Source organism: Chamaea fasciata, unplaced genomic scaffold, assembly GCF_029207755.1.
Source record: "Chamaea fasciata isolate MVZ Bird 193981 ecotype frontalis unplaced genomic scaffold, bChaFas1.0.hap1 SCAF_3, whole genome shotgun sequence".
In the NCBI taxonomy this organism is placed as follows: domain Eukaryota; kingdom Metazoa; phylum Chordata; class Aves; order Passeriformes; family Sylviidae; genus Chamaea; species Chamaea fasciata.
The window spans coordinates 68,322,155-68,343,408 of NW_027094088.1; the positions used below are offsets into that span (position 1 = coordinate 68,322,155).

General features: G+C 41.3%; 1 protein-coding gene across 1 annotated transcript in view; it reads left to right on the forward strand.

Annotated features, from left to right (window-relative positions):
- Positions 1–10,703: 10,703 nt before the first annotated feature.
- CDK19 (cyclin dependent kinase 19) overlaps positions 10,704–21,254 on the forward strand; it is a 121,700-nt gene continuing 111,149 nt past the window's right edge. Inside the window, exon 1 of the mRNA XM_066179416.1 lies at positions 10,704–11,096. Within this exon, the coding sequence (XP_066035513.1) occupies positions 10,969–11,096 (128 nt within the window). The 5' untranslated portion in view covers positions 10,704–10,968. The remainder of the gene's footprint in view (positions 11,097–21,254) is intronic.

Genomic DNA, 21,254 nt, shown 5'->3' on the forward strand with positions numbered 1-21,254 from the left:
GGCTCCTGAAATGTGCTCCCAGTGTCTACCAATTTCTGTATGAATCCAAATAAATCAAAACCACTGTGCTTTTTCTGCTAAATGGCTTAGGAGGTTTCCCTTGAATATTGTAAATGGTATGGAAACTCCTGAGATCAATATTTTGCATATTGCCTATACCTTTGATTGTTAAACCTTATTTATAAACTTCTGGGAACTGTATCTATTACACTGTCAAAAGATACTTCTCTGGGACTGTAAACCTCAGGTAACTGGGCTTAGGTGATATGCTGTTTGCCAACTCATCTTGTCAGATCCTCTCTAATAACTTTTGAATCCATAAATTCAATTCAGTTACATTTGGCTCAGAAACAGAAAACTTCAGGCTATGAAATTCCTCCAAGTTTTAAGTAACGTAACAGCTCAGTAAAGACTACTTCCTTCAAATTACTACTGTGACTGAAAGGCTGCTGCCTGAGCTCAAAGGTTATTTATTATGTTGAGTTTGCTGGCAGCCAGCACATGCTCAGCTCAAAAGCAGCCACATCACCTTGGTTCTCACCCAGCTGGTAGCTGGGAGGCAGGAGGAGGGAGCTGTGGGCACTGGGGGAAGGGAAGATTGATGATGGGCAGTGAACCTGAGGTGTGGACATGGGGAAAGCATGAGGAATGGGGCACCAATCCAAAGGAGCCAAGGCTTTTCATTTCTTAAGAGCAGAATTTGATCTGTACTTGATAATGACTAGAGTCAAAAGCAACAGAAGTGAGCAGACTGAAGTGAGCTTAGCACCAAAATGGATTCTTAGTGTAACCAGCACAACAGTCACCATTTCAACAAATTTTCTTTATTTTAGTTTGTATTATTTTCCTTAAGCATCCAGTTCACTACATAAAATAGTCAGGATTTCACTACTGAGAACAGCTTGGTAATCTGATGCCAGTCTACTGTCATTGTTTCTGTTTCCGTTGATAGCACAAATATTTCTATTTCAAGCATGCTTACTTCTATAACAAGCATGCCAAAGTTACAGCTCCCAGTGTTTTGTCTTATGCCTGAGAATCCATGGCAAGTGATGGACTCAATGGGTTATAAGAAGAAAGTTTTGTTTGCACTAGCAGCAATAATTTTGCAATAATAAAGTACTATTAATAAAGGAATGGTCAGTACTCAGAGTGCCCACAGTTAGCAATTAGATTTGAGACAGCCCTATTAAGGATGTGTAAAGATCCTACTTTATAGCCAGAAGAACTGAAACGTATGCAATGCACTTTTTCCATTGCTAACAAAATGGTTTGAAACAGACTGAGTTAAACATGTCTCCATTAACTTACTAATGAAGCTTTATTTAAAGAGTGTACTAAATGCACTTCCTAAAATTTGAGTCTCCTTACTCTGAGAAAACAAAAAAAAACATGAAACCCCCTTATGCGTGGGGTTTTTTTGCTTTTTGGTTGTTTTTTTTTTTTTTTTTTTTTTGCTTTCCAGTCCTGAAAAGATCATGCATGTGTAGAATTCAAATTCCTGCAGTACCTCAGAAGTCTCAGGGTTACTGCAGGAGTTTGTTTTACCATAGGTTTACCCACCAATAAAAAACTTCAGGCAGGAGAAAATTTTGGTTTGGGTGTCATGGTGTCAGACTGGGGCTGTGCAGAATCAAACACAACAGTTTCAGATTCAGGAAGATGAGAGATGAAAGCTCAAATTCATGTGACACTCCATCACACTAAGGAGAGGTCAAGCTTTAGAACAACTTTATAGGCTGTTGGTAAGGATTCTGCTGGAGAGTAGAGCTGGGCCCAAGGTGACAGGGTAATTTTGGCTTTTCTGGCCTGAATTTCTTTGCTTTTTCTGAGTGCTGGACATACAGAAGGTGCAGGAACTTCCACAGCTGCACTGCCTGCTGTCTATCTTGTCATATGGTGTAGCTCTTGCAGAAGCTACATATGAGCTATAGGTTGCCTATGCCTGCATTAAAGGTTAGAAGAAGCAGCACATTTTGTTTAGTTGGTTCACACAACAGGGACTATTACCAGTTTGTTAATCCCTTTGAGATCCATACTGCCTTCCTGCTGGCACCAGCAGATGGGAAAGAGAAAATGAACTGTAACTTCTTCCACTCAGTCCCTAACAATAGGGATTTGGTTGTTTCCACCTACAGCATTGAAGAAGAGAGCCATGGCAAAACAATTAGTCCAGTAAGATGCATCCCATTTCCTTCTCATTCTTTCCTTAGAGCTTTTCTGTGGGTGGTGGGTTGACCCTGGCCAGCCACTAAACACCCACCCAGTTTCTCTCTGAGGTGGGATGGGGGAGAAAATCGAAAGGGCAAAAGCAAGAAAAAGGCATGGGTCAAAATAAAGACAGTTTCATAAGGCAATGAAAGAAAAAAGGATGAAGAAAAAGAAGTAAGTGATGGAAAGGCACTCACCACCTCCCACGAGCAGACTGATGCCCAGCCAGTCTGCAAAAAATGGCAACTTCACAAAACTTCCTCCCCAGTTTCATAACTGGGCATGATGTTACACAGCGTGCAGGACCTCTTTGGTCAGCCCATGTCAGCCTACGTGCTGTGGGGGCAGAGTGAGAAACAGAGAAGGCCTTGATGCTGTGCAAGCACTGCTCAGCAGTAGCTTAAACACGGGTGTGTTATCAACACTGCTTTGGTCACAAATCTAAAACACAACACCACACAGGCTGCTGTGAGGAAAATTAACCCCCTCTCAACCAGACACAATATACTAGCCGAGGCTACAGGAAACCAAGGGCACTTTATCCTTCAAGGAAACATTCATGTGGAAATTAAAGGTATTTCAGCTTAGGTGCATTGATTTAACACTTTGGATTGTTCTAATTTTATTGAGTGACTGTGTAAAATTGGAGTGAAGCAAGAAGACAGAAGCAAATGATAAGAAATTATCAGCAAGGGCATTCATATTTTGTAGCAAAAGTGATTGTGAATGCATCATCCACATGCTTCTAGTCTTGTTTCTGCATCTTCTGTGAGGCCAAAGTCACAGTCACCTTCTCCTTGATACTTCCTCCAGCCAAAAGCACTGTAGGGGTTTGACAATAAAATTTTTGAGGTCTGGTAGCAAGGGCTTAAAAAATATTTTTTATTCAGCAGTCAGAACTTAAGTCTCTTCTATATATGGCATTAACAATAGGAATTTGACTCAGGATAATATTTTTTTCCCCCTGAGTTGTATTGGCAATATTGTAGCATGAAGTATAAAAAGATTTTGGTCAGTTCTTTTTTTAGGCTGACTGAAATTTGGCTGAGTGCAAATTTTTTACTGATTGATGGACAGAGCTAGTAAAGCTAAGTGATAGTTTTAGTAATACTTTAATGTAAAAGTTTTCCTAAAGATGGGAAAATATTCTACCTTGCACGACAGGTAGAAGACCTGCTCCCCAAAGAAACAGAACCATGCAGGACAATAGAACTTCTGGTTTCTGTTCTCATTAGACCATCTGGCTTTCTTTTAAAATTCGGAGTTGCTCAACTTCTTCAGCATTGTGAGCCAGCAGCCAATGCTGTCATTTCCTATTTGGCTGTAAAGACAGTTCTGGAATCTAGATAATTTACGGTTTTGCCACTGAGGCACAGATGGAGTTAGGAAATAATAAAATTAGGGTGGAAATAAGAAAACCAGAACTTCAACAACATATTAAGGCTCTCAGCATAGGAGTTCTTAGTTTTTTCTAAATCTAATTCCACCATAGTTACACAAAATCACTCACAGGCAGGAGGGATTTAGCCCTTGGATCACTTGTTTCTTTTGTTAGCATAGTTCCTCATATTCTAACAAACTGTGTTCCAGTGAATTCCTGTGCTGGAAGTTTCCTCTGGACCATAGCATACAATAGCTGCAAATGACACAATATTAATCAAATACGCCTTTTTGTCTCAATTTATTTTTTTACTGTTTATCACCTCCCCTCCCCCCAATCATTTATCCTCCCAGCTAACAAATCCAAATGTTTTTAGCCTCTCCTCACAGGATCATAAGAATGGGTGTAGTAGACAAGACCAGAGGCCCAATGAGCACACAATTAAAAAGTATCTGAAAAGGGCAAGGAGGTAGCAATAATCCCTTCTGTATGCCTTCCCATCTTCCAGTAATCTGAGTACTGCAGACTTGCTAAGACAGTGCCAGTATTTTGTATTTAAAAGCTGTTAATGTATTTGTATTTTGCCATTTTGATTTTCTGGGTTTTGGTAACTCAATGCTGAATGTTACTGTAATCCTTCCTAAATGGACTTTGAGATGGGGTAACCAGAACTGAAAGCAACATACAAGTAGTGCACTGCACTATAAATGTGTTTTACATTATGTTTTCTTATCCTTTTCCTAAAAAAATTCATCCTTCTTGTGTTATTAATCACTTCTGAGCACTGAACCTTTGCTCAGAGAACTACTCACAGTGACTGCAAGGCTTTTCCTGGTTGACACTAGCTTTTAGAGTTTGTCATGTCTGTATATTTTTACCCCCTTGTGCATTATGCTGCTTTGTGCTTTGGAATGCTGCGTTTCAACTACCACTACTCACACACTGTCATGGAAGCCTCTTGCAATACTTTTCAATCAGTTTTAGGTTTGAATGACTAAATGTGTTCTTCAAACGTTGTCACATCATCTTTCATGTCTTTTCCCAGTTCATTTGTGAACTGTGAACAGCTTGGTGTTAGGTATGAAACCTTGTGGGATAGCCTTTCTGTCATGGAAACCCATGGTTTACTTTTGTCTTTTGTCTTTTAACTGGTTAGTCCATGAACCGAGGGTCCTTCTTATGCCATTATAGAACAACAGAGATATGGGAAAATAGGGCCAGAAAGAAAAACAAGAAATCTAATTTCTCATCACGTTAATGCTACCTTACCTACAAAATTTCTGACAGAGGGTTACCTGATTTTTTTTCTTAAAAATATCTAATGATTTTAATTTTAGTCTAATGATTACACAGTATCTTCAGATAATTGATTATGTAATTGTCTTTATCACTCAAAGGTTTTCCCATATATACATCTCACTTGGTACAACTGGTGTTTGTTATTACTTGTCCTGTGTTTCCTACCCTAAGATGATTTATTGATCCTTATGAACATTTGCTGTTGAAAACATTTGTCATAGGGCATCACAATCTGATTGGCTAGGAACAACACTAAAGAATAACATATATTCTCTCTATATAAATTATGTACATTGTACAGACTTGTCATCAAATACTGTTCTGTAGCTGTAGCTTGTATTTAGGATGGATTCTGCCAATACAGTGGTATAAAACTGACTATATCCAAGGAAAAAGTTGAAAACCTAAGAGTAGAACTCAATGTGGTTCAGGCTATCTTTTTAGCACAATTCTATTTCTTCTGTGGGAATGAATTTAACAGCAGAAAGCTATCAGAGAAGTTTAGCTGCATTCTCCTTTATATGCCTCCAGGGTAAGCAAAGAAACATCTTTCCTTTTTCATTACCTGATACTCTTTTCCAGTGGATTCTAATGCAAAGTTTAGAATTACTTAACTTCCAAAACTTTAACGACTGGCAAGGAAATGCAGTGGATGGAATATGATGGTGCTGGAATGAGAATGCCAACAATGCAGGAAGACTGAAACCATGTACACCAATGAAGACAAGGAAACTCAGTTACACTGACTGTGCAGCTCCAAAGGATGAAATTTTAGGCTGCTATATTCGGAATGAGAGTTTATGCTTTCTCCATAATTATGGGCAACTTCTACATTTTTGGAATTCAAGGCTTTCTCTAAATCTCTGCTTTGGAGGTATTGGCTTGCCTTCTAAACCAGCTGTCATAGTGATTCTCAAATGTGAACACAAAGGCATTAGCTAATAGTATCCTCTGGCTTTTTTTTTTTCTGTCAAACTGAAGCCAGCTCACAATACTGCATGCTGCTCCCCAAATGAAATAAGCTTGTGCATCTTTTTCCACAATTCACAGGGAGTAAGTGGATATCCTAACACAGATATATATGTGGTTACACTGCTTGAGCAATAAGGTTGAGGTATAGAGGCAGAACGATGAACTCTAGCACAGTGAGCAACGCAGAATTATTTCATTTTAATTCACTTTAATCACTATTATTTCACATTAAAACCCTATTTTACTTTGCCGTCTCCCACTGTTTTTTAGTTGTTGAATTCTGAATTATTTTGATTTTATCAAGTAAGTGTTCATCCTTGCTAGTCTGTAAAGAGAAGGTAGGGAATAGCTTTTGCAAGGGTTCTCTTAACATGGAGTAAAATAGTACAGACTGTTCTGGAACCAGGTTTTTGGATTATGCTCAAGAAAAGAAGCACAAGGTTTCTGGTTTAGTACTATTTGGATTATGGTAAAAATGAATTAAAAAAACCCCAACAAAACAGAGCTAGCCAAATAATTATATCATGAGTGCAGAGACCAGCACTCCCTTATTTCAGTCCTAGCATGCTTTCTAGATTTACTGTAAAATCTTGATACAGCCTCTTAGTTATGTACTTCGTTTTTTAAACCAATATAATAATGTTAATACTTTTACTATAGGGGTTTACAAGTTAATTGACATAAAAGATTCCAAAATTCACAGTTTTACTGGGAATCATAATGTATGAACTTAAAACCAATTGGGGACTTTCTCTGGTATGCTGTCCCAGTTTCATTAGGCTCTTCACACTCACACTAATATGTTTAAAAAGCCCAAGTATACCTCTACGCATTCTGGAATAGGTCTGCTGGTTTTTCTCTGCTTATGTAGGGATGATAATACTCTATTAATCCTAAGGTTTCTCTACTTGTATCCCTCAGAATTCTGAGAGCCATCCTTCCACACTGAAGTGAAGCAGCAATGGCTTTAAATGTGACAGACAGAAGTGAACACTGAGTGCACGTTTATTAATATCCTACTCAAGATCTACTGGAAAAAATGCTATCTTGATCCCTAAGAATAAAAAATTTCCCATTAGAATAACAAGTAAAAGTTTACAAAGAGAGCGAGTTAAGAAAAGGTGCTGCTACTTCCAGACGTGGCCCAGAAAAATAAAAAATCCCACCACCTATCTTTTGGTCTCACTAACAAATGAAGAGAGAATTCTAAGAGATTGCCCATGGAATGAAACAAGATGGAAAGAAAATAAGAGTGTACTTGACATGCAAGACAATCTACAAAGAAGAACAATGTTCTGCATGTATCACTTTCTTGACATCAACACATAAAAACCCAATTTTTTCCTTTTCATACTAGAAATTAATGTCTTATCTGTGTTGGAGAATTGTTTAGAGATTTGGTGAGGATACTCAATGCTTCAACTTTCAGTCTCACTTGACATATCTTTCACCTCCAGTGAAACTTAACCACAGTGACTTGAGATTTGGAAGAAATGGTGATTCTAGTGAGTGACAGCATGGCATCTTCATTTAGGCTGGCAGGCTGAAAAAAGTCTTGGCTGCAATCTGCAAGCCCAGAATTTTCTGTTTTCTTTGCTAGGGCTACTCAAACTTTCTTCATCAGCACAATTAACAAATGATATGGTAATGCATATTAAAAATGTTATAGTCATTTATTTTCTGACCAGAAATGAATAAGACAATTGTAAAACACTTTGAAAGAAAACATGAATGCTTTTAAATACGTGTTACAGGTATCACAACTGTTCTACTAACTTGGAAGAGCAATGGAAATGTCATAGTATTTTTTTCTGTCTCTTTCTCTCAAACAATTTGCTATCGCTGCTTGTAAATGGCTGTCTGCTGCTGCTTCTCCTCTGGGAACCCCCTGGAGAGGAGATGCCAGGCAGCTGTTTTGCAGCAGGTCTGAGAGTCTGTGCCCATATAAATGGTTTTTTCCACCTTTATGAACTTGAAACAGAATCCTGACACATACTCCAATCTCAAGAAGAAACAAATGTGCTCATTTCCATCTTTTAACCATGAATCAATAAAACTTCTGCACAAATGAGACGATTGCCTCATTCTTCCCAGCCTCTGAACTGGCCTGTGCTTGAAGCTGTTTAATTGGCTCTACGCTTTTAGTGGCTTTTGTGTGGCCAACATACGGGTTCAGAAAGTAGAAGTAGGGCTGTGTCATGAGAGGAGGAATCAGGGCACAGCTCACGTTCAGTGTTTTTCACCACCAGCCTTGTACCACTCCAGCTTTCACTGGCAGGGCTCACGAGGGGAATGAGAAGAGCATGGCTTGATTAGTCCAGCAAAATCAAGGCTGTGTGGGGATGAGACTGCTGTCTATAAATACTTTTGGCAGGGGTGCACACAGGAGAGCGGGAAAGGCTACTTCAGGACAGCATTTGCACAGAAAGAAAAGATGGACATGGTACTGGCCACAAGGAAATGTAGGTCTGACATTTTTAAAAGGCTTCCAGCTGTTAGAGAGGTTTCTCTCAGACAGCCTCCCAGTAGCAGCAGTGAAGGCCAAAAAATTTACTGGCAAAGCACAATTAATTTACAGAAGAAAGGATAAAATGGCTGCTTGCAACACTAGAGAGCTGTGTACAGTATAGGGTGGAAGGGAAATTATGCTGCCTTGGCTAACAAGTGCCAGGTTACCATAATGGGGGTGCTCTTAGCCCTCTCTCACCAGCACTGTGGGCTTAAAATGAATTATAATAAAAGACAGTCTTGTCAGTACATTGTAAAATTGAAAGAGTAAAAAAAAATGCCTCGGTGGTGAAAATGGGCAATAATGGCTATTTTTCTTGGTCAAAGAGGGCAATGGGAACTACTTGATGAGTTTACTATTACCAACAGCAAGGTAGTCCGTATTCCTATTCATGTTAAAACTGGCAGAATAAATCCGGGTAAAATAACCTTCTACAGATAAGTTTTCTTTTTTATGTCTTTGTCCCTTTCTTCTCAGTGTTGGTTTTGATTACTAGGTGACCAAAGATGTGAACACTTTGCAAAATTTAAATGGTTAGCTCTAATTTTAGTAAATGTCTTTATTGTTGACACTGAAAGATCGATAGTGTCCTTCCTCCTGTTCAGGAAAATTGCCAGCTCATGATCAGTCCTTGCTCAGAAAGATCCACATCTGCAACTGCAAAGCAAAGCACTTGCAGTTCCCTGGAAAATGTTACTTTGGTAAAGGAGTGATGAAGTTTCCTGAGAATTTCAGTTGCTAGCTACCTGTCCCAAGGGAAATTCTGAATCATCTACTGCCTTCTGGAAGAACTAATCACCTCAAAATGGTTACACTCCTGCCTTTCCCTGAGAAACAAACTTCTGGCTATGACCTCATGCCTTAGCTATGCACTAGTAATCATATATAGCGCCGTACCTTATCGTGCAGTCGACACCTCCCTGTGCTTTGTCAGCAATGACAGCTTCTCATCAGCTCCTCTACCCCTCCCATCCAGCATGTGGAAAAACTTTCCATTGTGGTAAGTAATGCTGGCAGAGCAGGTGGTGAACTGAGATCGTTTCTGTATATGGAGAGATGCCATTTTTACTCTCCACTAATTTAATTCTGCTTCATTTACTCGCCGCTGGCAAGAGTAATCTAAGGTTGAATACACAAGGTGGGCATTGCCCTTGTTTCTAGAGCGGGATGTAACCTGCAGGTTGTGTAAGGTCACGTCAAGGTTGACCTTACACTCCCTTCAACTCCCTGAAAGAAAGCTGTAGGTGCGGGTCAGCCTCTTCTCCCAGACAGCAAGTGAGGGGATGAGAGGAGATACTCTCAAGCTGCACTACGGGAGGTTTTTGTTGGACATTAGGAAGAATTTCCTTACAGACAGGGTCATTAGACATCGGAATGGACAGCCTGGAGAGGTGGTGGAGCCACCATTTCTGGAGATATTTAGGTAAAGAATGGACATGGCACTTAGTGCCACGGTCTATGGTTGACAAGGTGGTGTTTGGACAGACTGGATTCCATCTCAGGGCCTTTTCCAACCTACTCGAGTCCGTGATTCCCTGTGACTCTTCATATATTGTTACCTCTGCGTGGCACTTACATAACGCAAGTAAGCTTGCAGTGACGCTTTTCAGAAAAAAAAAATCTTCGAGAGACTGAGACCTAACATTAAAAGGCCTGAACGCCTCCGTGATCTCAAAGCACTTTCAGGAAATCTGAACCCCAAAGCAGCACCGCGTTTGTCTAAAAATCTCTCTGCCCGGGGCTGAAGGAGCACAGCCTCTCTACGGCATCGGATCATAAAGTCGCAGCAATACGCCTAGGCAGTATCTGAGCGCAAACACATTATGTGCCCCTGTATTTCCGTAAGTGTCGCTTTACTCGGCAGCTTCCAAGAGTTCCCGTTTCCAACATGGACTCGCAGCGCCACAGCGCTGAGGCCAACCTGGCCCCGCCCCGCCCCGCTCGCCGCACGGCGAGGCAGCACTGACCAATCACAGGGCAGCATCCCTCAGGGAGGCGGGGCCGGACCGTGAATGGCAGCTGGCGAGATAAACAAGTCGCAGCACTGTTCGGCGCCCCTCAGCATGGGGTGCGTGTCCGCTGTCCATTCCTCTGTTCCTCCCTCCCTAGCTCCCTGCCAGCCAGAGGCGCCGCGTCCGGCCGAGCTCGTCGCTCCCGCCTCTGCGCGCAATGTGAAGAGTCAGCAAGTTCCCAGCGGCCGCTGAAACGCTCCGGTGTCTCCGGGGAGGGCAGTGCGCCGACGCCGCCTGGCCGGGGCGGCCCGGGGCATGCCGGGAATTGTAGTTCTGCCGCTACGGAGTCCCGCCTGCGGCGGTGGGGCCGGCTCCCGCAGCCGCACTACGACTCCCGGCACCCCGCGCGCCGCGCCGCGAGGAGCACAGTTGAAGCGGGTGGCGGCGGCGGAGCGCGCCCCCTCCCCCCCCGCCGAAAATCCCCAAACCAAAACAAAAACAAACCGCCCCCCCGTCCCCCTCGCCCGCCGCCCCCGCCGAGCCCCGGACATGGCGGCGCCGGGAGGGGGCTCCGCCAGCTGCGGGTGCTGATCCGGCCCCCGCGTCCCCCTGCCCGCCCGTCCCTCCCCGCCCATGGGCGAGACATGGACTACGAGTTCAAGTCGAAGCTGGCGGCCGAGCGCGAGCGGGTGGAGGACCTGTTCGAGTACGAGGGATGCAAGGTGGGCAGAGGCACCTACGGGCACGTCTACAAGGCCCGCCGCAAGGACGGGTAAGGGCCGCGCCGAGAACCCCCTTCCAACCCGCCCCCCCTCACCAGCGCCCTCCCCTCCTTCCTCCCTCCCTCCCTCTTCGGAAAGTTTCTGGCAGCGCGGGGGCCGGAGCGCGGAGCCCGCCCGGGTATCCCCCGCCCCGCGCCGAGAGCGGGCCCCGGTGCCCCGGCCCCGCGGATCAGTGCCCGGCTGCTCGGAGTCGCGGAATCTATTAGGCTGGGAAAAACCTCTGAGGTCATCGAGTCTACCCTATGACCGAACATCACCATGTTCAGCTAGACCATGGCACTAAGTGCCACATCCAGTCTTTCCTTAGCACGTCCAGGGACGGTGACTCCACCACCTCCCTGGGCAGCCCATTCCAATGTCTAATTACCCTTTATGTAAGCAGTCCTACCTGACGTCCAACCTAAAGCTCATCCCGCTCTGCCCCGCTTCCCCCCCGCCATCCCTGGTGGTGCGGTGTCAGCAGGCTGTGCCCTGGGGTCGCCTTTGCTTTGCACGCCGTGTTTCAGGTCGTCGCTCTCGGCTTTTGTGTGACCGCATTGGTACTTTGACGTTCTGTTCCGATTACTTGTAGGGGATTGAGAAGCGAGGAGCACTTGGCTCCCGACGGCCCCTCCCCGGCTGCTCCCTCCCGAGCGGCCCGGGAAGATCCCGGGCGTGTGTTGGTCCCTGGTGTGTCCCCAGCCCCAGGTACCCCGCTGATCCCAGTGCCGGGCACGCTTGGCTTGATGTCCTGTCTGGGATACTCCCTGCAGGCAGAGCTGGTGGCTTCTGTCCAGTACCTACGCACAGGTGTGTCTCCATCAGTTTCCCGTGAGAGAGCAGGGTACAAGTCCCTGTCCCCAAACACCTGGCTGCTGGCTTGGTCCAGAGAGGTCCTTTAGGCATTAAGTCCCTGTATGTTGGCTGAGCAAGGCTTCTTCTCTTCTCTGGGGAAGAGACAGCTGGCACCATGGGACAGGTATTCCATGAATGCCATTTTCATGGTACTGTGGTTAAGAGAGCAATGGGGAGCTAGGGTTGCAATTTGGGATTGCTTGGCTGGCATGCAGTTGTTGAAGAGGAGCAGTCCTGAGGCCTGAGCAAGGCTCTCATGCAGGTGTGGGTTCCATATAGAATCCTTAGCTTTCAGAAGAACCGTTGAGCACTTTTGCACTGTGGTGTGTGCCTTGTGCACAAACACGGACTGTGTTTGCAGAGTATTCTAAGCATACTGTGAGGTTGGATAAAATATACCTGTGAATTGGAGGTGATTCCTTTCTGTCAGAATGCTAAAGGGAATAGCCTTCCATTATAGCAAATTGAAACTTCGCTAAAGAAGAGACTGAATGTGGAAAAATGACAACTTTTAAATGAAATTTTGGAATTGGTTAAGGGAATACTACTGCTTTAGATTAGTAGAGAAGTCCAGGGATTCTTCTGTAGGAATAAGTGGCATTCATATGTTTCTTGTAAATTTAAACTCTGAATTAGGATGTTGTAATATAAAAGTGATTAATGAAAGTAGACACTAATTCCAGTGAAGGATTAAACACTGGGAAATGAGGCCTGATTCTGACTAGCTTGCTCTGCAACCTTAGGAATACTAGAGCATAGCTAACTTGAAATACCAAAGCTTTTCCAGGTTTTACAGCTGCCACTGAGCTCTTCCGATATTTTTGAGTTAAGTGGTCATGGTCACTTCTTTTTCCTAAGAATTTATTTATATATATATATATATATATATATATATATATATATGTAAAACATACATGGGATATATGAAAGGAAGCCATTATAAAACCACCAAAAATTCTAGTTAAATATTTGTTGTTGTTCTTGGATATAGTAAGCCTAAAATTGCTGCTTGTAAGAACAGCATAAAAAAAGGCAGAGCTTTGGGTTTACTGTTTTATGAAAGAAAGAAAGAAATTTGATGTAAATTAAAACCAGACATTTTTCATTTCCATCACCTGCAATGAAAAACCATCATAGGAATTAGGTTGCTGCTACAAAACACCATAAAGGACGTCTACAAAATCCCTACAATAATAGCGGTATGACAAATGCGAACGCGTAGTAAAGTGAAAGTAAATATGATAAAAAGATAGTTAATGTGTCAGAGCTGGGCATAATCAAAGGGAGACCTTGAGCCGTAAGGAAACCAACTGGTAAAAGGAAGTGCAAAGTTTCAGTGCTGTCAGATAGATTGACGTATAATATAACATGGCACAAATTCAACTGTACTATATACTCAGAGGCTTTAATTCATGAAGCTTGGAAAGTGGCTTATTTTTTCCTCTTTTTTCTTGGCCTTCGTTTTATGGCGTTGGTGAGTTCACTCTTAGTTGCTTTTGTGTAACTTTAGATCCCTAGGTGAAAGTAAGGTGAACAATTTAGGGAAAAAATTAGAAAACAACTAAAACCATTAATATGAGATGCAATTTCCGTATGAAAAAACCTAGCTAAAGTATATCTGCAGGTTGGAGGATATTCAGCATTAGTTCTGAACTTTGAGGGGTCCCTAATGAAAGAAATTAGCAAAAGAAATCTAGCAGTGGTGCATATTTTTTGTGTGCTGATCACTGGGGGCTTTTGAGCATCATGTAAAGGAATTCTTCTTTAGCCGATTGCAGAGACTGTTTCAGTATTTGCAATTTGCAAGGCATTCCTGTATAAAAGAGGAAGATTCTGGCTTCTTGCTTCATGTAGTCAATTTACAGTCTCAGGAGGCTGAGGGGAATAAGAACCTTGTAGCTCTTCAGAAATTCCACAGAGAACTTGTCACTTCATGTTTCAAAAAGTTGGCATATGAATTTTATGAAATAGTAAAATGTGTTTATATGGAGCTTGGCAAGCTGTTCGATAAAATGCTTGTAAAAAAAGTGGTTGTGTTGCTTAGATCTCTGTGAATGGCTTGCGCATAAAAGCAGTTTTTTGACAAAGTAACAGCTTAGTTTGACTTTTTCAGACTGGAGTAGAAGATCATTTGGGCATGTTTTCTAGTGAGCTGGTTTCTATGAAAGTTAAAAGATTTTTTCTACTTTAAATAGTCAGATTTGAACTATATTGGTGTTACATTTGAATGCATGACATCATTATGTTTTTAAAGATTTTGAGGAGCTGCAGCCTCTATTTAGTTCAGTGGTGTTTGTGTGGCCTGGTGAGGTCTGGAGGTACTACTTTTGTTATACATTTGGCTGAATTAGGCACCTGGGTTTACAGAACTTTCATTAATACCTCTGTAGTCCAGAAGGTGTATAAAATAGGTATTTATATAAGCTGTCCAATCCTTTATTTCATGTACTCTAAAACTGGACCGGTGACTTTGATGAGGGAAATCATGATGTAAGCCTCATGATTGCAGTTCAGTCATCAATATTAGGTTTTTAGCTCTTTGTGTAGTTGGAAAATCTGTTACAGTTTTTTGTTTGTGTACTGCTTCAAATCATCATGTTGACTTTCGCTAAGTGTTTTTCTGGACACATCTGCATCTGCCTAGTAAAGGAAAGAATGCAACTTTCCCAGTCATGGTTAGGAAAATGTAGTTTTGTTTCCTGCCTTACCTCTCCTCATTATGTTCCTTGCCACTTCTTTGATCACATTTTAAGCTACAATGTTGTGCTTAGTTGTTTCACTTCTTGTATCTCCTCCTCATATGAGAGGCAAGTTTTAGGATGAGTGAGGTTTGGAAATTCTGTTTGTTGTGTATGCCTGAGTTATTTTCTTTTACTTTTTCAAAATGCTCAGTCTTTGAGTCCAGGCAACTACAGAGTATTTCTGTTCCTTCACCAGGATGTCAATCCACCCACAGGTGGATGTTTGCATGAGTCAGCAAGCTGAAAAGATACCGCTGCTGGTTAGTCAGGAGCACAAGGAATAGTGGGATACTTGAGTCAAGTAGAAAATAGGCCAGTCTGTTCTTCATTCTGTAGCAGCAACAGCAGATGCAACACTTGCAAAAGCTGTATCTTCGTGTGAATAAGGCCTTTCTATTTATTGCTGCTTCTGAAAAAAAAAGTTTGCTTACCTGTAAACAAACAATTGAGCTGGCTGCTTTTTCTCAATCTAGGGCTATTTTTTTTTAATTCAACTCACTATCTGTATTTGGGCAACGACAATTATTATAAATATTACCTATATATTTATCTATAGAATAAAGGAAAAAAAGAGCCCCTTGTAATTTTAGTTAATCTGTATATTTCAGAACACCTTTCAGAAAGCAAGTATGTGCTTTTTAATCTTGTTACTGAAGGAATGACAGAAGTACAGAGTGATCAGCTTTCAAAATGATGGCAGTAGAAGGGCCAGGATTTGTACCCTGGGCAGCTCCCAGGCTCGCTGCCAGCTCAGTAGCTGGCGCTGCCCTGGCGGACCCTCCTGCCCTGTTATCCTTTGGCAAGTATAAAAGGTTTGGCACTGCCCCATACTTACAATGTATCAGCTGAACCAAGTGTGTAGATTTATATGTTACTGTAGTAGTATACTTTTGTAACTTGTCAGATTACTTTATTGTTACTGTACCTGTAACTTTTAAAAGGAGAGTTGGTATAAAATAGGTTTCCCTTCAGTTGCCAAATATGGAATTCCCTTTTGAGAACTGGGCAACAATGATGCAAGTCCAGAGACATTACTGTGGAATACAGGCATAGGAAGGGAAAGATAAATGAAATATTCCTTCCCTCTTCTTTCCCCTGTTTTTCAGTAGTATAAGCTTGTAACTGAAGAGGAGAGTCTGTTTTCCTACTTGGACTGATATTGGTGTGCAGAATCATTAATGTAAGGTTCTTAACTCACAGCATCCAAGTCCACCTAAGAGTTGAGCCCCCTTCCTGGCAGTGTTCAAGGGCAGGTTGCTTGGTGCTCTGAGCAATGTGGTCTAATGAAAGGTTTCCCTGCACGTGGAAGAAGGGTGGAACTAGATGCTACTTAAAATTCTGTCCAACCCACACCATTCTATGGTTCTATGAAAGGTAGGGCATGGGGAGAGAAAGAAGGACGAAGTATATAGCCAAGGCAAGAATATAATCTTAACACAGGAATGCTGCTTGTGGTTGTGGCCATGTCACATTTTGTTTGTTTTAGTTTTTTTATTTGATTAATATTTTTGTTTGAAGCAGAAGTGAAAAAATATTGATTAAGAGAGAAAAAAAAATTATCTGCTGTGAACCATGGCTCCATTGGAAAAACAGAATTTCTCCTGGGGAAGCTTGGTGTAATTGGTATTTCTGGTAATACTGTTACATTGTTCAGAGGTTGACTCTTGTCAAGGTGGTGGCTCAGGTCACTGTGGTGGTAGAAAACTCGAAGTGTAGAAGAGGTAAAGGTAATCTCCTCGATCTCTTAAATCAGTATTTATGTAGCAATTAATTTGTGTACTGTTCCCCCCATATTCTTATTTTGTAATTTAAGTTATCTAGCAGGAGTTTGTCAGGAGAGGAATCTTGCACTCAAGTTAACTAAATGCTGCAAATGAACAACGTTGGTGGCAAAATGACAGGGGAATGAATACATGTGTACTGCAGTTGCGTTTATTCTTAAAAGAGAAGCAACTCACTGATATGGCAAGGATTATACTTTCTTGAATGTGAAACTGGAATATTATTTACCAATGCAAGTTGATACTTGTAAGACATTTGAGAGTCTATAATAATTTATACCTTTACATTTTCTTACTTCCTCCATTTGACTTTGCCTTGAATGTAAGTAATTTGAATGTTGTGCTGTGGTTGCTCTTTACTAATATAAACCTGTGACAGGCTAAGTCTCGGAATTATTGACCAAAGTCAGAGTGCAATGTATTCGATCCTAAACAATTACTTCTCTCTGCAGGAAAATCTCTTATTGGTTATGGTATCTGAAAACCTTCAGTTTTCGTTCCACTTGCGTGTTTTTTCTTTTCCTAATGAAACTTCTTATTTTGAGGAAGGTAGAATGACTGAAGGTGTTCATGCCTTGCTAAAATCTCTCAAAAGCAAAGAAAACCTAAATACTAGATTTACCTCCAAATCCTGAAAATACCTCTTAACCACTGAATGCTCTCAATATGTGTGAGGAAGATCAGCAGAACTAAACCAAACCTGTCTAACTAGTTGCCTGCCATGCATTTTAATAGAAAAGTCCCCATCTAGGAAGAGATAATTAGTACTTCATATCTGTACCTTAATGAGAGCTGCTGTTGCAACTATACCGTGGCTTTGCTTCCTGCCCAAGACTGTAGTGCAAGTGGTGATGAGTAATTTTTAGTCCCACAGACTCTTGCATATGGTTTCTCCCATGGCTATTTTGTCGTTTCTTCTGTTACTCTCCCTGAAACTAAGTGCAGAAATGAGCTGTAAAGCGCATCATCACCTTTTAGAAAGCAAATCACATTTGGCTGATGTTCCGTCTGCTGCTGCGGCAAGCACAGAGGTGGTGTGGTAGCGGTAGGAGCTTGAGGAAGAAAAGAGGGTCAGTATGATGTAGAAGGAGTTGTGTTTTAGAGAAACAGATGAGTTTTTCCCAAGCTTGCAAAGAAAGGATTGTACATAAAATAGCTCATAAGATGCAAAGGAAAAACTTTCATAGTTTAGTGGTGTTTTTTGATTTTTTTTTTTTTAAAGAAATGAAGCAGGCAAGAAAGTTTCTGTTACTGAGTGAGGGGGTTGAGAGTTTTCCAGCAGAGCTGCAGGAAAAGGAAGTAAGAGGTTTAAGAGGAGGAATAGTTTCTTTTCTGCCCCCCTGCTAGTAATAGGGTGCAAAGCAAGATAGACCATGGGCTAGGTCAGAAGCTAAGTACTTCTCATGCGAACTGCTTGACCTAGCAAACTAATATGTTGTATTTTTTGGGTCATCCAATCTAACGTGTTACATTGTGGGTAGATGTGTAGAGGTGTTTTTCATAAATTTATTTTCAACATGAGTATTTTCACATCATGTATGATTAAAAAAGAAACCCCAAAATCAGCAAAAACCCTGAAGCCCCAGAAATTGCTGTGGTTCATAATGCTGTAGATGTGTTTGTACAAGTAACCAAAATTTCTGTGGAGCATCCTAACGAAATTGCACTAGAGATTTACCAGCAACATTAAGTTTTCACCTGTGTTTTGATAATACCTATTGAAATGCTGTTTGCCTTTTCTGTGGCCCTAATTAAGCTCATGATTTGCATAGACTTGGGTCAGAAGGTGCCTTTGTCCTCTGGAGCAACTGAGTTCTGTGTTGTGGAGTGACTCCGTGTGCGCCTGCTGCTGCTTTATGTTCGGTACAGGAGGAGGTATGGTCTGCGTATGTGATGGGGGAGGGATTGTTAGCAGCAGTGACAGGCAGCTCTTACATTCAGCTTCCAAACATGTGTCCTTCTTTGAGCTCCTTTGCTTGCATTTGAGAACTGACATACATTGCAGCTTTTTGTTTTGTTTTTCTTTTACTGAAACAAAATGTTAGAATTTAAAAAAGATTTATTTGTTTCAATAACAGCGCATTTGCTTGAAGGAATCCTGAAACTGGTCCAGGACGACTGCATTTAGAATCAATTGGCTAACTCAGTATGTGACTTCAGGAAATGAAGAACAGTTTCTACTTGTGTAGCAAATACAAGAAGTTTATTGTTTTGACTTGACTTGAGTTTCATGTTTTCCAAATAATATAGGTTTATAAAAGACCTCCCAGCTCTGGGAGCTTGGTTTACATGGTTTGCTTGACTATAAGTTAGATGACTGACAGATAACAATGTTGTGATGATATCAGAAATCATTATACCTCTTCTGAAGTTCACTATCTCAACAGATTAAAGAAGAAAAAAGTGAAAATATATTTTAAACCAAAATTTGTTGTTGACAAAGTCCAGGGAAAGTCTTTAACTCAACTGAAACGTAACCTCTATGTCTGAATTTTTTATTAATGTTTTTTAGACTTTCTTGTGGGAGTATAATCCTTTTGTTTAGTGGTGAGAGTTTGTTTGAGAGAGTTTGTGAAATACTAGTGTATCTAATAAGACTGGAGGGAACAAATGTTGTGGAGATAGACACCCATTTTGTAAAGGTCAGTTGACACTAAGTGTGGATTGGGTTTTTTGTTTGGTGCATTAAGATTGGGATTTTTAATCTTTTATTTTTTTTTTAAATTTTACTTAATTGGAAAGCAGAACTGTCTTTTCTGGTTGTGAGAAAGATTGAAGAAGCTGAGACTACTGAAAGAGTGGATCCCTGAAGGGCATTATAATGTTAACGTTTGCTTCTGTCTTTTCTGCTTAGCAATCTTTAAAACAATATTTTCAAATGAGGCCACTGTAGAACTGCTTGTTTCTCCCTCAGTTATCGTCTGTTTTCTACAAAATTCATGATCCTGAAATACTCTACATTTGTTCGTCTTGTAGATGAAACCACACTGAGGATAAGCTTTCCAATAGGCAGGGCAATGACCGTAGCTTCCTGTATGTGCTGGGAGTGTCAGGTTGCTCAGTGAAGTATCAGGGTTCTCGGCTAAATAATAGCACAGATATAAAATGGGAACAGTGTGGCTTTAAACGTGTTCCCATAAAGTGGGCCTTGTGTGCAGTATGATTATTTTTTTGTCCACTCTGTGCTGACTTAAGTAGAAAATGCTATTGATTTCTTTTTGCAGTCAAGTGAAAATAAGAGTCATAGGCAAGTGACTTAGAGGCAGAAGCTAAATCTGCTGGAATGGAAACTGCATCTGGAGGTATGCTTCGCTATTTTGAAGCAATGTATCTGCTTTCCTCATGCATTAGTTGAAGGAAGAATCAATCCTTTTAGTGTGGCCAGGTTTTCTGCCTCTTTTGTCCCTCCTTTGTTTTGCCATCTTTATTAGAGCACTTGGGAGCACTCACGCAGGTAATGCTGGGATTCAGCTCTGGCTGTGATTGTCCTTGACTTTCCCACCTCATTGGTAATGTTGTGGGGCCTGAGAGCCTGAAGAGATACAAGGGCCACTCATGCATGACATTTCTAGCAGCATGTTTGGCTCTGAAGTTGGTTGTTTTGAGAGAGATACTTCTTATAAGTAAGGAATTCTGCAAATTCAGAGGTGTTTAGAGAAGATTGTCACCTGTGTTAATAATGAATTACCATGGATTCATGCTGAGATTTAACACCTTGCACATTCAAAAATGCTGTGTTTGTTGCTTGTGTTAATTATTGTCAGTGCAACTGAGAGTGGGCGTCAGCTCATGTCTTTGAATGTGTCTGTCCCTGAAATGGAGTTTCTGTATCAGTTGTCTTGTTCCCAAGGGCATTGTAGATTTCAAAGTTAGCTTATGTTCATATCTTTTGATTTAAACCAGTCATTGTACTGGATAACCAGTTGTTCCTTTGCTGAGTTCTGTCATGCTTCAAATGAGAAACAGAGGTAGACAAATTGCCAAATTTAACTTGACCTTCGGAACAACCAAAAGACTTGTTATGAGTAGAATGCCATTTATTCTACTTTTAGTGTCACTTCAGTGATGGGGGAAAAAAGAGCATAAAACTTCATCAAGTGATGTTTTTAAACCTCAGATCATGACAGTAGCCTATTCTGACTATGGTACATGGTGTTCTAAAACTCAAAGGAAGCAGAATGCCCCTCCCTTTCCCCAGGAACAGATATGATAGCTGACTAAAGACCTTGTTTGTTTTTGAGAAGTAGCAGGGTTGTCTTAGTGGCTGGAATTAAGACCTCTATCTTCAAGAAATCCTGATCCCCTGACACTGAAGTGAGGAAAAAAAGTGGAGATGCTCCATTAAAGAAAAATTATCAAAAATTATGATTTATTTTACATTTCAGACTGAATTAAATTAGACCTTGTGGTGACTTTATGGAGTTTCATTCCAGTCCCACTTTATTGTGAAGGTGTTGTTTCAACTTTGCAACTTTTCAACTGTAATAAATATGCTCTGTCTCACTCTGCCCTAGTCTGCCTGTATGAAATTTGGGTCTTGCTTCTTATTCGTGATCTGGGTGCAGCTTTAGTACCTGAAGGCTAATTTACTACTTAAGAATTACACCCACATTGTGTTAGCAAGCTTTCATGTAGACCTGGCTTTGAGAATTGATAATTTCACTGTAGATGGTTTGAGTTAGGAAGTCTGAAGGAAAAGAACAGAAAATTTGTGATAAATCTCTGATGAATCTGGGCTTTCATGTGCTTTAGGGGAAGCATTTAATTATGTCATGAATCAGAAAAGGAAAAC